The sequence below is a fragment of the Tursiops truncatus genome, chromosome 9 (genome assembly GCF_011762595.2).
Source record: "Tursiops truncatus isolate mTurTru1 chromosome 9, mTurTru1.mat.Y, whole genome shotgun sequence".
Taxonomy (NCBI): Eukaryota; Metazoa; Chordata; class Mammalia; order Artiodactyla; family Delphinidae; genus Tursiops; species Tursiops truncatus.
The window spans coordinates 73,365,250-73,390,838 of NC_047042.1; the positions used below are offsets into that span (position 1 = coordinate 73,365,250).

A 25,589-nucleotide genomic window follows, 5' to 3' on the forward strand; every position below is an offset into this window, starting at 1 on the left:
TAAGGGCACTCCTGAAGACAACAGCTCCTCTAAGGTGAACTAGGCCAGCCAGTTCACCAGAGAGAACCAGGGCAAGAGACAGCTGAGCAGGACCCTTCCCTGATCAGAATAAGCCTCAAAAGCTGGCCTCAAAAATTACCCCTGTCCAAATTTAATTCTATGAGACTGCTGAGCAATTCATGCCCCAGGGCATGTCAAAACAGTAGAGCAATCAACCAGTAATTAGTGGAGCCTAAGGGTTGGGTATAATACCAAATGAGGCAGACAGCCTATCGGAGAGATTAAAAACAGACAGTCAAAAAGAGCACTGCTAAAAGCACTGTTATCCCAGTTGTAGATCAACTGCATCTGTTCTAAGTACGGTACTAAGTCAAGCAAGATTTAACTACTATATTGCCTGCTAAATTAGGCCTGCCTTTTTATTAACCTCACTTTTAAAATCTGAATATTATTATTTTGATTTTGAAAAAAAAAGCCCCACAAAGAAATCGTGCATTACTTCTTTAGATTGGTATGAGAAATTATACGCCAAATGCCATTCACTTTCATACCATCCTCAAGAATGTTACACATAGTACATGTCATATGTTCCCAAAAGTACATTACATAAAAAATTGTAATGTGCTTTAGGCTTTCCACACTACTCTCTGAATTTTCTGCTTTTTAAAATCTACATTTAAAATATTTTCCCTAGGTTTTAATCCATAATTCAAAAATTTTACATTTTATCTTTATACTTTGCATTCTCTAAACTACTCTCAAGTTAATAATTTCCTTATAATGATATATAACTAAAAAAACTAAATAAGAAATTCCTTATTACATAATAATGGAAGGGAAAAATAAGAACTAAAAGAAAGCTCCTAATTTATGAACACTTTACAATAGTGTAAGATTCACTGTGACAAATGAACACACTTTTATAAATGTCAAAGAATATTAGATAAAACTTTTATTTATTTTAAATGTTATTTATTAGAGTCATAGGATAGGATCAAACTTAAGAATCACTTATAATTTACTGCTTGATCAAAGTTAACATAAAAATATAACAAATTATATTGTCAACTCAAACTGACAAACCACTTTCTAAAGAAAAACATTCTGCAGTAAGCTATCATAATTTTTCCTATGGAGTGTTGGCTAAGAATGTAGTTATACTGTGCCACAAACAGTTAAAGCAACATTTTTAGGTAATGTGAATAAGATATACATAATTACTCAAAACAAATATTAGGGTTATTTTCTCTGAAAAGTTAGCTTGCAAATGAAAAGAAGAAACCCAAATCCGCATACGGTGATAGCTGTCCTCTTCAAAAGTCTACTATTCCATGCAGATACTTCTTCCGTTAACGGTATACGAGTTGGATCATCTTCTCGTTCATTTTGCAACTAATGTTTAGTATGGGAAAAATGAAAAAGTTAATGTGCAGTACAGTGAAAATAAAAATATCTTTGATTTTAAAAAATATCAAAATATCCATGTTAATCACTTGATTTAGATGTAGCCTAAATGCAAGATTCCCGTGGAAGATTTAAAGTAAAGATTCAAAATCTTAAAAGACAGTCTTTCTTTCAACCAGGATCCCACTGTAGTAGACTATTAGTTTTACATTAAAAATAAATGCTTCTATAGATTATTACATTTTAAAAACATGTTTTTATGTCAGGAGATAAAGTTCCTTTAATGTTAAAGTTTCTATTTCTACCTATAAGGAACGACAGTCGTTTTTCTCTTTGTATTAAATATCAACTGATTTCTTACAAAAAAAGTGAACCTTATTAAAAAAGGTATTGTTATGGCATACCTACAGTACATGAAATTCAACAGAAACTAGAAGATTCGATGCTAACACTAGAAGTATAATCCTTTATTTAAATATATTCGCAGGAACAAATGTTAACAAAAATTTCAGTGGTTCTTTTTGCACGTCTCAACAATGAAAGTACATGACCCAGTCAGTTTCTAAATTCCTATACATAGAACTTTCTTGCTAAAGAAGGCCTCTCAACTCGTGTGTGTGTGTGTGTGTGTGTGTGTGTGTGTGTGTGTGTGTGTGAGTGTGTGTGTGAGAGAGAGAGAGAGGGGGGGAGGGGGGAGGGAGAGGGAGGAGATAGTTGCTGGGGAGAGGCAGAGGAGGGAGAATGAGCAGAAACCAAAAGATCCTTCAAAGATAAAAAGAATCAGGCACATTTACAGAGTGATATTTACTAGAAACATCCTGTGCTGGAGTGGTGACATACGTTCAACATTAGCAAAAATAACTACTTCTCAAATCTACAGTGTAAATATTTAATTAAAAAACCCTGCAAAATTAATTTCAAATTTATAGTAGAAGATGGACTTCAATGCCAATCTCATTAATACTGTATTCTTGGTCTAACTTCCAAATGGCTTCATTCAGCAACAGATTCCTTTTTGACACTGATGCTCCATTTACTGGATCCTGAGACAGTCATTCCTTTTATTAACCAATTACTTAGAATGACCCTTTCTGACAGGAGCCTGTCAGTGTGTTGGTTTGAAAGAGAATGATGTGGTGTTAGAGTCTGGCCTTGACCTCTCCCACCCTCTCTCTTTGTTACCTCCATATACTTATCTATGATAGCTCATATGTTTCTTTTAAAAAATCCCTTCTGTTATTATTGGTAAACTCTAAAATATCATAAGCTTAACAGGCATGATAGCATACTCCCAAATCTGGAAGCCTCATAGTTCTCTAAATAAAATCTTACTTGGTGATTATTACTTGTTTAAGCCTAATCCAAAGAAAACCCAATGCACAGGCTTGCTGCAAAATTAAGACGTTCCTGCCCAAAGAACTATATCTGCTGTTATTATGAACCAATGAATATGTTTTCAAGGCCAGTCCTTACACAGAAATGTATAGATTCAAGGTAGAAAAGACGAAAGAAAAACAACCTTCCATTTAGCTAAAGAAAGCTGAAAATTTTCTCTATAGGTACTCTTTATTAAAATAAATATTATGGTACCTGATTGAATTGTTCATGTTTTCAAGTCAAAGTTACACTCCGAAAGCAGTGTTTCTTAATTTCATCCCTTTAAGAAAAATCTGGGTGCTCGCTCTAATTTCATCTTAATCCTCCACCCCACCTCCCCAGATGTTTTTAGTTCATCTTGGAGAAAACAAATAATTATCAATCCTGAGACAAAGATGTCTTAGGGAATTTCTTACACTAAACATTAAAGGTTGATGCTTTGCAGGAAGTATCTTTACACAAATCCTTACAAATTTCTCTTGCATCCCCATGAAAAACACCATGCTAATGAGTAAAATCAATACCATTTCCCTTCAATTCTTCTAGATGATAGATATAGTGAAGATGAATGGTGCTATAATTTTCGTGTTGTCAGCAAGTTCAGAAAGTATAAAATCATAGTTTTGCATGAGAAAGTTCATTTGGGGAGTGCTGTGTATTAAAGGAACACAAAGTGGAAGTAGAGAGAATAATTAGGAAACTAATGTGTAGCACAGTTGCCTGACATACAGGAGGCACCCTTAGGTTTGTTGAATGAATAAATGTCAGAGATAATACAACTTCTAAGATGCCTTTCTCTGGAAAGGAGTTATCATCTACAAAAAATGTGAAATATATTGCTCATTTGTCCTATTTTAAATGTCTTTATCCCCCTATAATTTTGTAGAATTTGCTTCACAATTTTCTGCTCATTTTTAAAAAAGACTCCTTTTGACTGAACATGTTAATAGCTAGAATGACAAATTGCCTGGAACATGTATAAAGTTTATTTTGAGGAAAATAACTTGTTTGATAAAATACTAATGAAAATATTAAATGACATGGGTTGATGCTATAAAAATTTAATGCATAATCTAATGTTCACATCAGATATTTCACAAAAACTTTATCGATATCAAATATATTTATTAGATGTGGAGACTCAGAAATGAGTTCTTTAGTCAAGTGAAAGTGTTGCCCTTTATTATCTACCTTCAACAGAGTTCTCTATTTTAGCAGCTTAGGTTTTGTTATAGCCAGTTTTCTTAAAGGGGGAAAAAAATCACCTGTCCTTAAACCAAAATACATACTTCTATATGAGTATAGGAACAAGAACCAAAAACCCATACTCTTTTAAAAAGTTAAATTATAAAAGATACCATAGAAAGTCTAGAAGGGGCTTCCCTGGTGGCGCAGTGGTTAAGAATCCACCTGCCAATGCAGGGGACACAGGTTCGAGCCCTGGTCTGGGGAAGATCCCACATGACGCAGAGCAACTAAATCCATGTGCCACAACTATTGAAGCCCGCGCACCTAGAGCCCGGGCTCCGCAACAAGAGAAGCCACCACAATGAGACGCCCGTGCACCAGAACGAAGAGGAGCCCCCGCTTGTCGCAGCTAAAGAAAGCCCGTGTGCCCCAACGAAGACCCAATGCAGCCAAAAAAAAAGTCTAGAAAATAGAAGGAATATTTTATCCACAACCCTACCTCATTAACAGAGCTAATAACATTTCATCTTTGGTAGTTTTTTTATATTCACATTTATATATGTAAATAAAAATTAGAAATAGAACTTCTTTAACAAGTTGATATATTCTTTTCATTATATTTTCAACTGGCTGCATATCATTATAAGAAACGGTTATACCATAATTTATTAAATCATTCTCGTATAGGACATTTACGTACATATAATTTTGGAATCATTAAACTAGTACTATTAAAGATACAAATATTTTTATGGTCCTTGCCACATCTTGCCAAACTGTTTTTGAAAGTGGTTTAGACATCAGTCTCACATGAAAATACTATGTTTGATGAACTATAACCAGTAATGGGTAGGGTAATACATTCCCTGCTAATTTATAGGATGAAAATGATATATCACTGTTCTTTCAGTATGCATTTCATTAATGACCAACAAAGTTTGTTTCCTATGTATATTTCTTCCTTTGAAAACTGTCCTTTCTCCAACTGTCTAGTGGGAGCTTAAGTTGCTCGTCAGAACTGCTTCATTGTCTAACATATTATGCTGTAAATAATCTTCCCCCTTTTTAATTTTAAATATTTAAATACCTTCTGAATTAAGTCTTTTAGTTTGCAGACCTCTTCACTCAAGTCTTCAACATTACTAACCAGTTCTTCACAAACTGAAGTAAAATTCCGGGGAGAAGCCCATTCTAGTACTATCTGTTAATATTTTCAAAAGTTACATTTTAAAGAATGGAAAGCAACTTTTCACAACTTTATATCCACAAAAAGTATACAACATTATCAAATATTAAATTAAATTACATAACTGAAAAGCATTTTTTTATTCAGGATAAATCCTGACACCAAAAGAACTCAGTATTTTTATATAAATAGTCAAATCAGTTTCCTGAATGCATTTATTAAATATATATATCACCATGGAGACTAATATTAGTAATAAAAATACTTATGGTGAATAAAGTCATGAAGGTTTGAAGAATGACATGATTCCCATATTAGTGTTATATAAAAATCATAGGAAAACAAGTGCATTAAATATTTTTCACTATATGCAAATAGCTAAAGCCAAATCACATGAAAAACTTTACAAAACAAGTTTGCTTTTACAGGTCACTTACACTTTCTCTATTTAAAATTTCCTTCATTAAAAAATCCTTATATTGAAATGGTTTTTAATAACACTCAACACACTGTTTTGTTTCAACTTTCACTTGGGTCTCCTGTCACTTTATATTTTAAACAATTAAATTCCCTTTAAGAACAAATGGTAAGTTCAATACACAGATCAGTTTAACTTTTGGTCTGACTCATTTTCCTTTTCTTGGGGGCTAGAACACAAAGTTTTTCAATTAATTAGTATAAAAAAGTAATATTAAATAAATTGACTTATTTAGATCTTAGGTGATTTTACAGAGGACACAGTTTTACCAGATCATTACAGTTTATTGAGTTATCATTAACTTATCTGGAATGTTCTCCAGCATTCATACTTTTCTTCATTTAATAACTTGTAGAATACCTTCTGAGAATTTACAGGCAACTCAGTAATAATGTTCTGTACAGCTGTTATTAAATGGCCACACTGTTTGTTTAATTTCAGAAGAAAGTTGAGGAACTCATCACCACTAAAGAGAGGAAATAAAAAGGAATCACTAATATGAACAATTTACTCCATTTTACTTGGCTAGTTATTCAATGTCTAGTCATAACATTTATTAGATTCTTTAAAAAAATATTTGTAGAATAGTTACTTTGTATTAGCAACTGAAACAGACTTTGAGCATACAAAGAAAACCAAGCATCCAATCTTGAGGATCTCAAAGTTCAGGATGAGAAGCAGACATAGAATTATAACATTGTTATTCACAGGGACATATGAAGAAGGAACATAAAGGTGCCAATATTTGAATGTCTATTATGTGAAGGCACTGCACTAGTTATTTTACATTTATTATTTTTTAAATTCTTCCCAACATCTCCTGTAAGGTAGATGTTATTAACAGTAGTTTATAGTTGAGACATCTAAAACTCAGACATAATGAATCTAGTATAATGGGAATAGGGATTTAGTTATGCTTCATAGAGTTCATACTTGAACTGAGTCTGGAGCTTAAAAATAAGTTTGTCAGGTAAGGAAGAAAAGAGATTCTGGACGGAGAGAATAGCAGGTGCGAAAGAACAGGGGTAGTAGGTCTCCAAGGTATAACTAAAAAGCACAATTATGGGAAAGTCGTAAGAAAGGAGGCTGTACAGGATCACTTGTTTAAGGAACTTTCGTGACATGCTAAGGAATGGAATATTATCGTTTGGATAATGTACAGTTACTAAAGAATTTTAAACAGGAAAATAGAAAATCAGATTTTCGTACGAGAAAGTTTATTTGGGGAGTGGTGTGGATTAAAGGAAAACAAAAAGTGGAAATAGAATAATTAGGAGACTAGTTTAAGAAATGTTTAGGAGAATAAACTGAAGAAGTTGGTGATGGATTGCACGTAAAAGAAAAGGAAAGGTCTAGGCTTATTCTAAGTTCTTTGGTTGCAGTGGAAGATGGCACTACCAAGCAGGGAAGTGAATTTGGGGGCGGGTGGTGGAGAAAGAAGTGGGGTGAAGAGAAAGCAATATAGCATAATAATTAAGAACACAGTCTCTAGTGTCAGGAAGACCTGAGTTTGAATTCAGCTTCCACAGCTTTATGATCTTGGGCAAACCTAATCTTCAGCCAAATATTTCCGTATCTGTAGAACTGAGGTAAAAGGAGTGTCAGGAGGACTGAAGGAGGTAACATGTGAAAAGCACCTAGCATTCTGTCTAGTATATATATAGCATTTAAACAAACTTAATAATGATGATGATGGCAATGATATGAGACATGTAGGTGGCAAGTAGAAATGTCAGTCTTGTAGGTACTTATCCTGGGGTCCACAGCCTCATGAGGCTACACAGAATTCAGGGAGTTGATGAACTTACATGGGGAAAAACTACATGTTTATTTTCACTAACCTCTAACAGAATTTCAGTCTTTCCTGCAATTATGAATATAGGCACAAACCACAGAAGTATCAGAAATGTCTATAATTTTGGTCACCAGTAGAAATCAAAACAATGGTCATGGAGGGACCACAAAGAAAAAAGATACATATTGTGAAGAGGGGAGAGTTGATAGGGGTAGAAGAAAAAAGCTATCAAAGGAAAAGTAGCCTGAGAAAAAGAAAATCAGGAGTTAAGGTCTGTTATGAAAGGTATTGAAGGGAATAGATTCAAGATGGAGGAAAAAAGTCAAGCATGTTAAATAATTAGGATTAGTCCAATGATTCAGACAATGAAGAGATACTGATGACTAGATTAGTTTCAAAGACAGAAGCCAATTTATTGTGAAAGCTACAAAGAAACTAACACAGCCAAATAGAAAAGGGGACCAAGGATAAGAATAGGTAACTCAGAGGAAAAGAAAAAAGAAAATTTTAAATGGATAATAAACATGGGATTAAAATAAGATGTTATATTCTAGTGGAATGACAAAAATTAGGTAGATCATTAGTATCAAGAGTTGACAAATCTGTGAGATGACCTTTCTGGAGAGTTATTTAGCAGTATCTATTATAATAAAAATTCACACAAAAACTAATACAATGGGACTAAAAGCTACTTCTGAGTCAAAATGAAATTCTTATAGGTAGAAGTTTTGACTGTACACTGTACAAAGTTTCTTTCATGCTGTTTCTAGGAGGAAAGGTTATAAAAAGCAAGCAAGGACAACCTCTAATGAAACTTAATAGCAAACTTTTCTCTAAGACACGACTTCTATATAGTATTTTAATTTAAAAGAAATCTTTTCTCTTAGCTATTAGATTGAAAAATAAACAGTTTATACAAAATAAAGACTTTAAACTTTACAAATATAATATATATATAATCAAGTCACCAACTATGAAAAGTATCTGATGACTGCTTTATAAAAGCAAATTGAAATAAAAAAATTTAGATAAGCTCTTGTTCTATCTAGCAAAAGTGGTATTTATAAAAACATTTCCAAATAAATATAATTCTTCTTTATTAATTTTCTTTCTGCTTTTTGCTCAAGAAAGAACAGAACTTGAACATATTTTTCTGTCGAAACAACAGCAGTCATTACTTGTATTAATTTTTCTGTTTCCATGTAGTGTTTATATAAGGTATACTTAAAACTTATATTTTAGTGCTCTTTACTCAAATTTTATTTATTATCAATGAAAAAATAAGTACTTGAATAAGTAATTCATTAATGCCCTATATATTTTTTATGTAATGATTCTTAAGGAAATTAAGATCCATTGAGAACTGTCATTCAAAATGATAGCAGGTATATTATTCTAGATAGTCAAAGCACACATATATATGTGGAATATAAACTTATAAGCTCTTATTCTCAAGGAAGACTAAGTTAACAACTCAGTTCAAATAAGCAAATACTATTATTAACAAAATTACATAATCTTAATGGATGAAAGCAAAATATATACCTTTCTTGTGATGTATAATTTTCAGGGCCACTGAATATGGATAGGCAAATTATAAAAAACACAACTCAAAAATGTGCCTTTCATCATACACTGTGTGACTGGCTGCCCAGCCCCCACCCCACAGCTGTACAACCTACATACCTTTACATGGCAGCCCTGATAATTTTGTACTTATTTAAGGATTTCAAAATAAGCAGATATGGCATACGTATGGTAGACTATATTATTTGATCAAATTGTCATGTCTTCTACTGAGCCAAATACTACCAGGCCTCTCTCTGCCAGAGGATTACAAGAGGCTTGGCCATATGACTTGCTTTGGCAAATAAAATATGACTGGAAGTGACTATGTAACTTTTGAACAGTTCGAGGTGGGGCTATTTCTCCAGCCTGTTTTCAGAATAATAAGGAGGAGATTCACTGCAGCTGATCCATGATATAGGCGATCAAGAAATAAACTTTGTTTCTGTAAGTTATTTAGATTCAGAAGTTATTTGTTACTGCAGCACAACAAAGTGTAAGTTGACTGAAACAACAGGCCATATTTTAAAAATGTGAAGTTAAGTATTAGGATAAAATTTATACTTTAAATAAAGGTACTCCAAACAGAAGTACTATGTGCTCACTGTAGACTATCTGGAAAAATCTAAAATTACCAATACTTTTATCACCCAAAGATAATGACTGGTAATATTTTCTTACAGAATATTTTCTTATAGTACACATTTTCTTCTAGTATTTTTCATATGAATATATACAACTGGCATTATACCTCACACTCTGTTTTATATTGCCTTTTATATTATTATGAGTATTTTTCCATGACATTAAATCTCAAAATAATTTAAACAACAGAATAAAATAATTATACTGATGTAATATAATCCAACCATTCACCTTAAATATTTAGAGTTTCCAAGTTTATATTGGATGAATATTTATAATAGATGTGAACAATGTATTTTTTGTGTGAAAATTTGCATCTATACAAATTTTTTTTGGAGGAGAAATCATTTCCTAAGTAGACATAATTTTGAGATGCTTTTGATACATTTAAGTAAGTATCAAAAAGCCTCAGAAAAAAGGTCTGGGCAGAAACTGCTGAAAATGTCAAGACATGGGTGAAAATATTTGTGTTCAAAATATCTCAAAGTAGTAATGAAATGGTTATTAGTATTTTTAGATTGCATTCTCTAATTCTGAAAACATACTAAGGCCAACTGTAGAAAAAAGTAAATGTACTGTGCATGTGTGTTCCTGTAACAGACTATTTTATAAAACTGAACACATAGAAGAAAAGTATCTTAAAATAAATCAGTAGCTAAATTGTTGAAGTCACATTACCAGAAGATTATAATCAATCAGTTCAACTTTTCCTGCTGTTAGTTTTCTTATGACTTAATGACTAATTTCTTCCTTAAAGAATGACTTTGAACAAATGGGAAGTAAAACCTTTTCCATAACAGCATGTAAACAAAGTCTGTGATTTAATAACAAGGTCAAATTCCTGAAATATATGTCCGCCAGTTTTATTTTTTAAAAAATTCAGCAGTTTTAATAAGTGAACCATTCAGGATTCTGTACATTCTTTAAGTCTATTAAATCTCAACAATGAAAATTCATAGAGGTAACTCTGACATCATACAAATAAGTTATATTAAAAAATTTAATTTGCAATTCAGTCATGTAGAACTCAGAATATTCCTTCATAGAAGCAATAAATTAGAAAGTAAAGAAAATGAACAAAGAGATTCAAAGTTTGCTGATTTAAGTCCTCACAACTGAAATCCTTTACAATGTACTTAGATATTTAAGAGATGCAATGTTATTTTGAAACAATGATGAGGCATTATTTTGAATATAGATCATCTTGTTAAAAGGAGATACAGTTAGAGAAAGGGAAATAATTTTGCAATAACATTTTTAAAGAAATCTGGATCATCTAAATTATCCCCTAGAAGACTTATCTAAATTTTAAAATGGTGTGGAAACTTATTATTCCTATGTTTAATTAATGTTTCTCATAGTTGCAATGTTAGTGTTAGGCAGGCTACACTATACTACTGCACTTGTAAGTATTATATTTTATAGACTTGGATGAACTTCAAGGAAATTGGGCTGACTGAATAAAGCCAATCAAAAATGGATACATACTGTATGATTGCATTTATGTAACATTCATGAAATAACATCATTTTAAAGATGGATAACAAATTATCGATTGCTAGTTTTAGGGATGGGGGAGGGGTGGTGGGAGCTATGAAGGGGTAGTATGTGGTAGCATTGTGGTGATGGTATGTTAAGTATATTGATTGTGGCAGTGGTTATGAGAAGCTACACACATGACAAAATTGCATAGAGCTATACACACACGCACACACACACACACACAAATGAGCACGTGTATAACTAATGAAATACAAATACAAACCAGAAAAATGTCAGTTTCTGGTTTTGATATTGTACTATAGTTATGCAAGATAACTGGGTATACTGGGTGACACTGGGTGAAGGGTACATAGAACCTTTCTGTACGTCTCTGCAATTTCTTGTGAATCTAAAATTATTTCAAATAAAAAGTTAAAAAAATCATTTACTGTTCCACAATATGTTTAAAAAATCAAATACCATTATTTTCAAAATAAATTTTAGATTACTAATATTGCTACTAATCAGTGTTTGACAAGTTTATAATATTGAAATGAACTTTATATATTGATAACATAATTTCATAAAGAATAAGGCTGAAAATAGAGCTGAGTACATGAGAAATGCTTTCTTATTGCCCTAAGCAAAAATATTACCCTCTGAATCTTCAATCTGACATTTATATGATTTAAAGAGAGTAAGAGCTACACTATGAAAAGCATGGGATCTTTTAATTAACTCATTTAACAAAATGCAATGGAAAAATACAACAAAAATATTTCTATGTAAGTTAAGAAGATGCATTAGTTTTGCTTCTTGGTAAAAACTGACTTTATAAAGTAATTTCTACTTCAGAACACAATATATCGCAAAATGAACTATCCATATCCCTGCCAAAATGATGGTATTAAGTAAAATAACTTGGACATTATCAAAATTCAATTAAAAAAGAAAGTTGGTTCTAAACAGTATTAATGTAAACCAGTAGGTTAATTTTACCTGATTTCCAACTTTGCCACTTCAGGTAATTCTCCAAATTTTATCTCTTCTACCTCTAGTTCTTTAAGAGCAGCCATAATTTTCTGCTGATCTCTACTGGTAATTCCATTCTAAGTAGAAATGATTTTAAAGTACAATAAGGTAGTCATACTTGAACAATATACAAAATTACTGAAGAAGTTTTCTACTTGATTAATTAACATCTTGAAAAAAATAGATACATATTGGAATAAAACCATACTGAAAAATATACAAGTTTGCTTGTAACTGGACTGACTAGGTTACATCACTAAAATATTTAGATATATAGTAACTATAGTCAATTTTTTGCATTATATAACAATTGTGATGGATTCTAAAAACAAATTACTAGATTTTAATATATAATGTTTCCAGAAAACCAGAGTAAAACAATTTTTCCTTCAAAATATTATTTAAAATGTTATCACTGATTAACTGAGAATTAAGTCTTCTTTTTGTCTATGTTCTACCTTTAGAATTAACTAAATTTTCTATCCTGGATTTAGCTAAGTAGTAGTATGGTTTGATTTTCAGTGATGGTAAAGATTTCAAGTTTCCAATGTGCTCATTCAGGAAGATCATTCCTTTTTATGTATCCTACCTATTGAAGTATCTCTGATATTTCCCACAGCTATTTTCAAATTGTTACTTAATACTACTCATTAGCAAAATAATAAGTCTTGGTCATTTTGAGAAACTAGCAAAAGGCAGTATTTGAAGAACACGTTTATACCCACATGTACAAAAAACCACATCTTATTTCTAAGTAACCTGTTTTATACTGTTTTACAGATCTATTTCATGTTTAGAAATAAACCACCAGTTTTAGTTGAGATGTCATAACTAATCTGAATGAAAAAAAACAACTCTAAGTCTTTATTCTTTTTTTTAACATCTTTATTGGAGTATAATTGCTTTACAATGGTGTGTTAGTTTCTGCTTTATAACAAAGTGAATCAGTTGTACATATACATATGTCCCCATATCTCTTCCCTCTTGGGTCTCCCTCCCTCCCACCCTCCCTATCCCAACCCTCTAGGTGGTCACAAAGCACTGAGCTGATCTCCTTGTGCTATGTGGCTGCTTCCCACTAGATATCTATTTTACATCTGGTAGTGTATGTATGTCCATGCCACTCTCTCACTTTGTCCCAGCTTACCCTTCCCCCTCCCCATGTCCTCAAGTCCATTCTCTAGTAGGTCTGTGTCTTTATTCCCATCCTGCCCCTAGGTTCTTCATAACCATTTTTCTTTTTAGATTCCATATATATGTGTTAGCATATGGTATTTGTTTTTCTCTTTCTGACTTACTTCACTCTGTATGACAGACTCTAGGTCCATCCACCTCACCACAAATAACTCAATTTCATTTCTTTTTATGGCTGAGTAATATTCCATTGTATATATGTGCCACATCTTCTTTATCCATTCATCTGTTGATGGACACTTAGGTTGCTTCCATCTCCTGGCTATTGTAGATAGAGCTGCAATGAACATTTTGGTACATGACTCTTTTTGAATTATGGTTTTCTCAGGGTATATGCCCAGTAGTGGGATTGTTGGGTCATATGGTAGTTCTATTTGTAGTTTTTTAAGGAACCTCCATATTGTTCTCCATAGTGGCTGTATCAATTTACATTCCCACCAACAGTGCAAGAGGGTTCCCTTTTCTCCACACCCTCTCCAGCATTTATTGTTTATAGATTTTTTGATGATGGCCACTCTGACTGGTGTGAGCTGATATGTCATTGTAGTTTTGATTTGCATTTCTCTAATGATTAGTGATGCTGAGCATTCTTTCATGTGTTTGTTGCCACTCTGTATATCTTCTTTGGAGAAATGTCTATTTAGGTCTTCTGCCCATTTTTGGATTGGTTTGTTTGTTTTTTTCATATTGAGCTGCATGAGCTGCTTGTAAATTTTGGAGATTAATCCTTGGTCAGCTGCTTCATTTGCAAATATTTTCTCCCATTCTGAGGGTTGTCTTTTCATCTTGTTTACGGTTTCCTTTGCTGTGCAAAAGCTTTTAAGTAAGTCTTTAAATATTCCTAAGGCAACTTAATATTGGAATGGAAGATTTTAGATATGGTTATCCATAATCATATCTAATGAGGAACCTAGCAAAAGATCACTCACAGTCTATAGCTGTAGGATTTTTTAAATAGAAAATAAAAGGATTCAAACTATTAAAAATATGAAAGATAATGTCTGGAGTTTTTGAAATTGATACTAACCTTTGTAAACTCATCTTTCGTCATGGTCAAAAGATGTCTTAAAGTTATATCCCTTTCCTGTAGAAAAGAAAAAAATGCCACCTTTCTATATAAATGAAAAAGTAGAAGGGGAAGTAGGCAACTGTACAGATAAGTTAGTCAGTTATATGCTACCCGCCTAAAAACTTTCAACTACTGGGTAGATAGTAATGAGTATAATAATATGTATAATTACTAAAAAAAATATAAACATAACTAGTTTCCCAGATTCAGAAAAAAGTATTACAACTTATATTTGCTTACATAAAAAGAAAACAGCTCTATAAAATTTGACAAATTGTTTTATGAATTTTTAAAATTTATAATTGTATAATATTAATAAAATTTGGTTTTACTGAATATTTCTCAATTAGGAAGTTTCACGATTGTATAATGAAACCCAATTCTAAACTGCCTAAATGAATGTGCATATTCTTAAGGAGAGCCTGTCTTAAATAGTGCTTTACTGCTGCAGTATCAGCTAAATGGCTGATAACTGTCATCTGCTCAAATCCCATAATGCATGCCTAAAATACCTACAACAGTGCTTCACATATGATCTAATTTAATATTTATGACAATCCTACACTAGGTATTACCATCCTTATGAAAAAAAAGGAGATTTAAGTAACATATTTCAGTTAATAATCATTAGAGCAAGAATCTGATACCTGGTTTGTTTGGTTTAAAATCATGCTTCTAATATTCTATACACAAAGATCAGCAACTGCAAAAACAGACTAAGGGCTTAGATGTACAAGGAGTTCTGTGATGCTTTGGGCCAGATTCTAATTTATGTAAATTTCTATAATAATAAATTTTCACAATGCTTGTAATTTTAAAATGGGATGTATCAACAGTACAAGTTATGGAGAAAAGTACATCTGTCACCCCTTCATAAGCATGCTTATGAATTAATATTTAATGTTATGTTAACCAACAAATAAACATGCATACATAACTCACCATAGCTTAAACAAAATCTTACCTTCAGTAAATCTGTCATATGTTCAAGTCCAAGACCATGTAAAAATATTTCCAGATCTCCAAATGCTGTATATGAACTATACATATTTATAGCAATGTCAATTTCAGAACAGACTATCAGTGCACAAATAATAAATATATATTTATGATGCAGAGAGAGAATGAGAATAAGAATGAGTAAGCATGAGTCTATGTAGAATATACAGGCATATGTCGTTTTACTGTGCTTTGCTTTATTGCTTTATCTGCAGACATTGTTTTTTACAAATTGAAGGTTTGTGACAACCCTATGTCAACTAAGTCTACTGGTGTCATTTCTCCAACGGTATCTGCTCACTTTGTGTATCTGTGTCACACTTCGGTAATTCTTGAAATATTTCAAACTTTTTCATTATTATATTTGTTATGGTGATTCTTGATGTTGCTATTATAACTTGCTGAAGGCTCAGATGATGGTTACCATTTTTTAGCAATAAAGTATTTTTTAATTAATATATGTACATTGTTTTTGTAGACAGAATGCTATCGCACACTTAATAGACTACAGTATGGTGTAAACATAACTTTTAAATTTGCGTAACTCACTTTATTGTGATATTTGCTTTATTGTGGTGGTCTGGAACTGAACCCCAATATCTCTGAGGTATGCCTATATTTGCAAATTTACCCACTAGACCTATGTTATACAAAGGAATAAGAAAGGTTTCCTGAGTGAAGATTTAAGTAAACAGAGAAAATGGTGATAGTAAAATGAAGCTCATTTTTCCTAAGAAGGAAAATATTTGCCAATATTTATACAATTGACCCCTGAACAACACAGTTTGAACTGTGCAGACCCACTTACACATGGAGTTTTTTCAATAGTAAATACTATAGTACTACACAATCGTGGTTAGTTGAATCCACAGATGTGGAACTGCAGAGATGGAGGAACCTTGGATACAGATTTTCCAAGGGCAGGGTGAGCGCCCCTAACCCCCGGAATTGTTCAAGGGTCAGCTGTATTCCTTGTGAGCGGTCTGCACATGAAAATCTCTTTAATTGTAGGAAGTAAAAATTTACTAACTATTTTAAACGTAGGTAAGTAGAGGATAATGCTGTGGCCATGTACTGAACAACTGTGTTCAGGGGAAAAAACGTATTTTTATTTTTAGCTTATAAAATCAGAAATCTGCTATAAAGAATTAGAGAGCAAGATGCAATCTAGTTTGAACACTAACAAAAATATAATCTTAGAACCTTTTAGAAAAAAACTGTATTGTTGATATTTTATTTAAAGTAAAAAATTATTCTCATTACTGTTAGTACATGTATATCAAATTTTTCTAAAATTCTGGAGAACAAAGCACTTAAATTCAGACATTTCTAAGTAATATTTTTAAATGCTTGTAAAAGTTTAAAATATATATTTTAAATAAGTCATCACATTTACTATAAGTAATAAAAAACATGCACAATTTTTACTCATTTATAGGTATTGTGTTGAACAGAAACATGCTATGTTACCTAAATATGTGATCTTTATCAGAATCTGTTCTCAATAGTTTACAAATAGTCTCTTCTTTAGTTAGCTGTTGAAGCTTTCCTCCCCAAGGATTTAAAGTCAAGGAAAGAAAGTTGAAGATCTGAAAAAAGTTACAGTAAAAATTAAAGCAAGATAGTAATTAATATAATATTTTCAACAAGATATAAAACAAAACTAAAACTTCCATTTTGGTAAGTGAATCAGAAAGACTAAATATTTTAAATACATTTTTTTTTTTCTGTTGCGGTATGCAGGCCTCTCACTGTTGTGGCCTCTCCCGTCGCGGAGCACAGGCTCAGCGGCCATGGCTCACGGGCCCAGCCGCTCCGCGGTATTTGGGATCTTCCCAGACCGGGGCACGAACCTGTGTCCCCTGCATCGGCAGGCGGACTCTCAACCACTGCGGCACCAGGGAAGCCCTAAATACATTTTTAAATAGAGAGAGAGTAAGAAGCATGACTAAGGTAAACAAATCTCAACTGTACACCTTAAAGAGATGTGAAATTTCTTAGTTTTCAAACTTCTTAGTTCTAACTTTTTAGCAAGCCAAGTTTAAGTCATATAATCAGCCAAGATACAAAACCAAATCTCACTTCAAGAAACACTTTATGACTCAAAATAATCTTTGATGTTCATAAATTTCTTAGTATGTCAAATTCACTGTCATCTACCCTAAATTTAATGATGCAGTATATTAATTAAAAGTTTTCAAATTTCCAAAGCTTAGTAGAAAAACTGTTAATTTCTTTTTAAAGTTTCACAGGGCTTCAGTGATTAGCATTTACACTAGAATAATTTTGGAAATGTAGATCTGAGTTATAAAATGATAGGCATGTTTATAGGCTGCTTAAAAATAGAGGAAGTGGGGCTTCCCTGGTGGCGCAGTGGTTGAGAGTCCGCCTGCCGATGCAGGGGACACGGGTTTGTGCCCCGGTCCGGGAGGATCCCACATGCCGCGGAGCGGCTGGGCCCATGAGCCATGGCCGCTGAGCCTGCGTGTCCGGAGCCTGTGCTCTGCAACGGGAGAGGCTACACAGTGAGAGGCCCGCGTACCGCAAAAAAAAATAATAATAAAAAAATAGAGGAAGTTATTTTACATGCAACAAAACTGGCATGGTCTGAGTATTATATGATGGAAACTTTGGAATGTTACAAGTTTTCAAATTCAGAAACTCAGTTTTAGAAGATCTTGAACTATATAACTTAGATTTACAGTTGTACTATATTTGATCCTTGCTTAGAAATTACACACCTTTGGCTGAAGGCTTTAATATTCAGACCAAAAGTTTACATCAATAATTTAATGTATGGCAAATATTTATTACTGACTTTAAGATCTGAATGACTGTAAATCATATACCCAAGCATGTTATCAATTTATTACATACCTTGTCAAATGTACAGAGGTAAATGTAGCTTAAAGGATTTAATTTTTAAATTGTTTAATATGTATTAATTAAAATTTTAAAACAATAGTTTAATTACATGTGCAAATTTTGAAATTTTACTAACTGTCAATACACTAATTTTTGAAAATCTGAACCAGTTGGAAATGTTTAAATAAACATTTAAAGTCTATTACAATTTTATTTCTAGGGCTAGATAAGACTTTATTATCCCTTTATATAGTTTTTAAATTACCACATTATAAATTCCTCTTATTTAGTGAAAGATAAATACTCTAGTAATATAAAGTTTTCATTACCTGGCTGGAAGAAAATTACACATTGAAACATTTAATAATAGCCAGATATACTATTATTTTAGTAGTAAGTTCTAACAAAACAAAAGTTTTACAAACAATAATATAGGCTAAGAAAAATTAGTTTAATAACAGGATACCTCTAGATGTTTATTTCTTTTTGCAATCTCACTTGGTGTCTTTCCATCTTTGGTTTGTATCATTTTATTAGCTCCAAGTTCAAGCAACTTCAAAACTACATTTTTATGACCCTGATGTGCTGCCCATGTTAAAGCCTGTAAGTAGGGGGAAAAAAAGAAGACTGTTTAAAGAGAGGGAGTGTATATGACACAGAGGGGAAAACTTTTCAACAGTATTTATGGCACAATAAAAAAGTGAACATGGTTAATTAATGGAATGATGCAATCTCATCATTTCACAATAAAATGTAAACCTATTTCCAAAGTTGTAATTGCAAAGCAGACTGCCAGTGTTCACTGATTTTGTAAGACCAAATAATGTTTTACACAGACAAGTGATGTTATAGAATAAAACGATTTATCTGCCAATCACAGAACTGTTTTCTATAAAAAAGAATTCCATTTGTATTCCAGAATCCAGGCATTGTAGTGTGTTACAGTTTCTTGTGTCAAGGGTGAGGACCAAGAGAAACAGATAATTTCTTTTTTCCCATTTAAGCTGTTGCTTTTCTTCACTGCACAGCAATTACATCCCAGCCCTTCTATAATTTTTACTTCTTAAAAAACCTCCCTTGTGGTCTACTGATAATAAGATATTAACATCCTAGAGATAAAAAGGAACACTGTACAATCGGTTCTCACAGTATAGCCATTCTCATCCCGGGTATTAACTTCTGCTCCATGAGCAACAAGGAGAGCAACAACCTGAGGGTGACCATTCCGTGCAGCATACATGATGGGAGTCATAAGTCTCCTACAGAGGAGGAAAAAAAGAAACTGTGTCAATGCTGCCCTTAACAGTTCTTCAAAGCCATGAAATTTACCACACATAATACCATCAGTGTTGTTTTGAAAGTAAAGAAACATGAAAGCTTTTCAGAAATCAGGGGATCCGAAAATCCAATTTTCCAGCAAATAAATAAATATAAGGGAGATTACACTCTTAAAAGTATTGAATGCTTACACAGCACCCTCTAGTGAAGAAATGTGGTTTTTTTTTAAATTCTTGAATTTTATTTTTTTATACAGCAGATTCTTCTTATTAGTCATCTATTTTATACACATCAGTGTATACATGTCAATCCCAATCGCCCAATTCATTCCACCACCACCACCAACCCCCCCCGCCTCTTTCCCCCCTTAGTGTCCATACGTTTGTTCTCTACATCTGTGTCTCAATTTCTGCTCTGCAAACTGGTTCATCTGTACCATTTTTCTAGGTTCCACATATATGCGTTAATATATGATATTTGTTTTTCTCTTTCTGACTTACTTCACTCTGTATGACAGTCACTAGATCCATCTGCGTCTCAACAAATGACCCAATTTCATTCCTTTTTATGGCTCAGTAATATTCCATTGTATATATGTACCACTTCTTCTTTATCCATTCGTCTGTTCATGGGCATTTAGGCTGCTTCCATGACCTGGCTATTGTAAACAGTGCTGCAATGAACATTGGGGTGCATGTGTCTTTTGAAATTATGTTTTTTTCTCTGGGTATATGCCCAGTAGTGGGATTGCTGGATCATATGGTAGTTCAATTTTTAGTTTTTTAAGGAACCTCCATACTGTTCTCCATAGTGGCTGAATCAATTTACATTCCCACCAAGAGTGCAAGAGGGTTCCCTTTTCTCTACACCCTCTCCAGCGTTTGCTGTTTGTAGATTTTCTGATGATGCCCATTCTTACTGGTGGGAGGTGATACCTCATTGTAGTTTTCATTTGCATTTCTCTAATAATTAGTGATGTTGAGTGGCTTTTCATGTGCTTCTTGGCCATCTGTATGTCTTCTTTGGAGAAATGTCTATTTAGGTCTTCTGCCCATTTTTGGATTGGGTGGTTTGTTTTTTTAATATTGAGCTGCATGAGCTGTTTATATATTTTGGAGCTTAATCCTTTGTCCGTTGATACGTTTGCAAATATTTTCTCCCATTCTGAGGGTTGTCTTTTCATCTTGTTTATGGTTTCCTTTGCTGTGAAAAAGCTTTGAAGTTTCATTAGATCCCACTTGTTTATTTTTGTTTTTATTTCCATTACTCTAGGAGGTGGATCAAAAAAGATCTTGCTGTGATTTATGTCAAGGAGTGTTGTTCCTATGTTTTCCTCTAAGAGTTTAATAGTGTGCGGTCTTACATTTAGGTCTCTAATCCATTTTGAGTTTATTTTTGTGTATGGTGTTAGGGAAAGTTCTAATTTCATTCATTTACATGTAGCTGTCCAGTTTTCCCAGCACCACTTATTGAAGAGCTGTCTTTTCTCTATTGTATATCCTTGCCTCCTTTGTCATAGATTAGTTGACTATAGGTGCATGGGTTTATCTCTGGGCTTTCTATCTTGTTCCATTGATCTATGTTTTGGTTTTGTGCCAGTACCATACTGTCTTGATTACTGTAGCTTTGTAGTATATTCTGAGGTTAGGGAGTCTGATTCCTCCAGCTCCGTTCTTTACACTCAAGACTGCTTTGGCTATTTGGGGTCTTTTGTGTCTCCATAAAAAATTTAAGATTTTTTGTTCTAGTTCCGTAAAAAACAACATTGGTAATTTGATAGGGATTGCATTGAATCTGTAGATTGCTTTGGGTAGTATAGTCATTTTCACAATATTGGTTCTTCCAATCCAAGAACATGGTATATGTCTCCATCTGTTGGTATCATATTTAATTTATTTCATCAGTGTCTTATAGTTTTCTGCATACAGGTCTTTTGTCTCCATAGACAGGTTTATTCCTAGGTATTTTATTCTTTTTGTTGCAATGGTAAATGGGAGTGTTTCCTTAATTTCTCTTTCAGGTTTTTCATCATTAGTGTATAGGAATGCAAGAGATTTCTGTGCATTAATTTTGTATCCTGCAACTTTACCAAATGCATTCTTTAGCTCCAGTAGTTTTCTAGTGGCATCTTTAGGATTCTCTATGTATAGTATCATGTTATCTGCAAACAATGACAGTTTTACTTCTTCTTTTCCAATTTGGATTCCTTTTATTTCTTTTTCTTCTCTGACTGCCGTGGCTAGGACTTCCAAAACTATGTTGAATAATAGTGTTGAGAGTGGCCATCCTTGTCTCGTTCCTGATTTTAGAGGAAATGCTTTCAGTTATTCACCATTGAGAATGATGTTTGCTGTGGGTTTGTCATATATGGCCTTTATTATGTTGAGGTAGGCTCCCTCTATGCCCACTTTCTGGCGAGTTTTTATCATAAATGGGTGTTGAATTTTGTCAGAAGCTTTTTCTGCATCTATTGAGATGATCACATAGTTTTTATTCTTCAGTTTGTTAACATGGTGTTTCACATTGATTGGTTTGCTATACTGAAGAATCCTTGCATCCCTGGGAAAAATCCCACTTGATCATGGTGTATGATCCTTTTGATGTGTAGTTGGATTCTGTTTGCTAGTATTTTGTTGAGGATTTTTGTCTATATTCATCAGTGATATTGGTCTGTAATTTCCTTTTTTTGTAGTATCTTTGTCTGGTTTTGGTATCGGGGTGATGGTGGCCTCATAGAATGAGTTTGGGAGTTTTCCTTCCTCCACAGTTTTTTGTAAGAGTTTGAGAAGCATGGGTGTTAGCTCTTCTCTAAAGGTCTGGTAGAATTCACCTGTGAAGCCTTCTGGTCCTGTACTTTTGTTTGTTGGAAGATTTTTAATCACAGTTTCAGTTTCATTACTTGTGATTGGTCTGTTCATATTTTCTGTTTCTTCCTGGTTCAGTCTTGGAAGGCTAAACATTTCTAAGAATTTGTCCATTTCTTCCAGGTTGTCCATTTTATTGGCATAGAGTTGCTTGTAGTAGTCTCTTAGGATGCTTTGTATTTCTGCAGTGTCTGTTGTAACTTCTCCTTTTTCATTTCTAATTTTATTGATTTGAGTCCTCTCCCTCTTTTTCTTGATGATTCTGGCTAATGGTTGATCAATTTTGTTTATCTTCTCCAAGAACCAGCTTTTAGTTTTACTGATCTTTGCTATTGTTTTCTTTGTTTCTATTTCATTTATTTCTGCTCTGATTTTTATGATTTCCTTCCTTCTGCTAATCTTGGGTTTTGTTTGTTCTTCTTTCTCTAGTTCCTTTAGGTGTAAGGTTAGATTGTTTATTTGAGATTTTTCTTGTTTCTTGAGGTAGGCTTGTATAGCTATAAACTTCCCTCTTAGAACTGCTTTTGCTGCATCCCATAGGTTTTGGAAGGTCGTGTTTTCATTGTCATTTGTCTCTATGTATTTTTTGATTTCCTCAGTGATTTCTGGTTATTTGGTAATGTACTGTTTAGCCTCCATCTGTTTTTGTGTTGTACGTTTTTCTCCCTGTAATTCATTTCTAATCTCATAGCGTTGTGGTCGGAAAAGATGCTTGATACGATTTCAATTTTCTTAAATTTACTGAGGATTGATTTGTGACCCAAGATGTTATCTATCCTGGAGAATGTTCCATGAGCACTTGAGAAGAAAGTGTAATCTGCTGTTTTTGGATGGAATGTCCTATAAATATCAATTACATCTATCTGGTCTATTGTGTCATTTAAAGTTTCTGTTTCCTTATTTATTTTCATTTTGGATGATCTGTCCATTGGTGTAAGTAAGGGGTTAAAGTGCCCCAGTATTACTGTGTTACTGTTGATTTCCTCTTTTATAGCTGTTAGCAGTTGCCTTATGTATTGAAGTGCTCCTATGTTGGGTTCATATATATTTATAATTATTATATCTTCTTCTTGGATTGACCCCTTGATCATTATGTAGTGTCCTTCCTTGTCTCTTGTAACATTCTTTATTTTAAAGTCTATTTTATCTGATATGAGTATTTCTACTCCATCTTTATTTTGATTCCATTTGCATGGAATATCTTTTTCCATCCCCTCACTTTAAGTCTGTATGTGTCCCTAGGTTTGAAATGGGTCTCTTGTAGACAGCATATATATGGGTCTTGTTTTTGTATCCATTCAGCAAGCCTGTGTCTTTCAGTTGGAGCATTTAATCCATTCACTTTTAAGGCAATTATCGATATGTATGTTCCTATGACCATTTTCTTAATTGTTTTGGGTTTGTTTTTGTAGGTCCTTTTCTTCTCTTGTGTTTCCCACTTAGAGAAGTTCCTTTAGCATTTCTTGTAGAGCTGGTTTGGTGGTGGTGAATTTTCTTAGCTTTTGCTTGTCTGTAAAGCTTTTGATTTCTCCATCGAATCTGAATTAGATCCTTGCTGGGTAGAGTAATCTTGGTTGTAGGTTCTTCCGTTTCATCACTTTAAGTATATCATGCCTCCCCCTTCTAGCTTGTAGAATTTCTGCTGAGAAATCAGCTGTTAACCTTATGGGAGTTCCCTTCTATGTTATTTGTCATTTTTCCCTTGCTGCTTTCAATATTTTTGTTTGTCTTTAATTTTTGCCAATTTGATTACTATGTGTCTCGGCGTGTTCCTCCTTGGGTTTATCCTGTATGGGACTCTCTGCATTTCCTGGACTTGGGTGGCTATTTCCTTTCCCATGTTAGGGAATTTTTCGACTATAATCTCTTCAAATATTTTCTCTGGTCCCTTCTCTCTCTGTTCTTCCTCTGGGACCCCTATAATGCGAATGTTGTTGTGTTTAATGTTGTCCCAGAGGTCTCTTAGGCTGTCTTCATTTCTTTTCATTCTTTTTTCTTTATTCTGTTCCGCAGCAGTGAATTCCACCATTCTGTCTTCCAGGTCACTTATCCGTTCTTCTGCCTCAGTATTCTGCTATTGATTCCTTCTAGTGTAGTTTTCATTTCAGTTATTTTATTGTTCATCTCTGTTTGTTTGTTCTTTAATTCTTCTAGGTGTTTGTTAAACATTTCTTGCATCTTCTCCATCTTTGCCTCCATTCTTTTTCCGAGGTCCTGGATCATCTTCACTATCATTATTCTGAATTCTTTTTCTGGAAGGTTGCCTATCTCCACTTTATTTGTTTTTTTTTTCTGGGGTTTTATCTTGTTCCTTCATCTGGTACACAGCCCTCTGCCTTTTCATCTTGTCTATCTTTCTGTGAATGTGGTTTTTGTTCCACAGGCTGCAGGACTGTAGTTCTTCTTGCTTCTGCTGTCTGCCCTCTGTTGGATGAGGCTATGTAAGAGGCTTGTGCAAGTTTTCTGATGGGAGGGACTGGTGGTGGGTATAGTGGACTGTAGAAATGTGTTTTTGAAAAATCATGAAAGAAGTTATGCTTTCTAATATGAGGTTTCATTAATTTACCTATCTACATAGAAAAACATCAGAGCACCTCACTGTGCTTGTGCTGGGAAAATAGTGATGAATGACACAAACAAGCCCCCTACTACCTCTCAAAATTGCTCATACTAAATAATTGTTACATTTTTAAAATTTACCCTTTATTTAGTAAAAATATAAGTTTAAAACTCTTATTTTAATGTGTTCTACTATGATTCTACTTTAGGACTGAAAGAATTTTACCCTGACTTGGAGGCTTACTGTAATCAAGAAAGACATCCAGTCCAATAGTTTAGCCAGAGACTATGTTCTGAGAGACCACAGTAGTTTCCTCTAGGGTATCATTTCCCAAAATTAGAGATTCAACCCCTCTACTCCTAGAAGTCTGCTTCTGGACCTAATTACAAAGGACACCAGAAAGATTCTATTAGTTCCACTTGGGCTGAACTTAGTATCATGGTCTGTTTTAAAGGAGATCTGGGATTCTGGGCTCAATCTTCCTGAGTCACCTCAAATATCTGATTTATATACAAAGACCTTTGAAAAATAACAAATTAAATAATTTCAGAATTCTCTGTTTTGACCTCATTAAGGTAGCTTGTCTTGGCTACTCACATTACATACA

At 33.4% G+C, this 25,589-nt stretch overlaps 1 protein-coding gene across 1 annotated transcript; it reads right to left on the reverse strand.

Annotated features, from left to right (window-relative positions):
- Nucleotides 1–986: 986 nt before the first annotated feature.
- ASZ1 (ankyrin repeat, SAM and basic leucine zipper domain containing 1) lies at nt 987–19,535 on the reverse strand. The gene is made up of 9 exons (XM_019931074.3): nt 19,428–19,535; nt 18,747–18,881; nt 16,886–17,004; nt 15,381–15,456; nt 14,375–14,431; nt 12,121–12,230; nt 5,994–6,099; nt 5,057–5,170; nt 987–1,392 (listed from the first exon to the last, which is right to left on the reverse strand). The coding sequence occupies exons 1-9, from the start codon at nt 19,530–19,532 to the stop codon at nt 1,240–1,242; spliced, it is 975 nt and encodes a 324-aa protein (XP_019786633.2). The 5' UTR covers nt 19,533–19,535; the 3' UTR covers nt 987–1,239.
- Between the last annotated feature and the right edge of the window lie 6,054 nt (nt 19,536–25,589).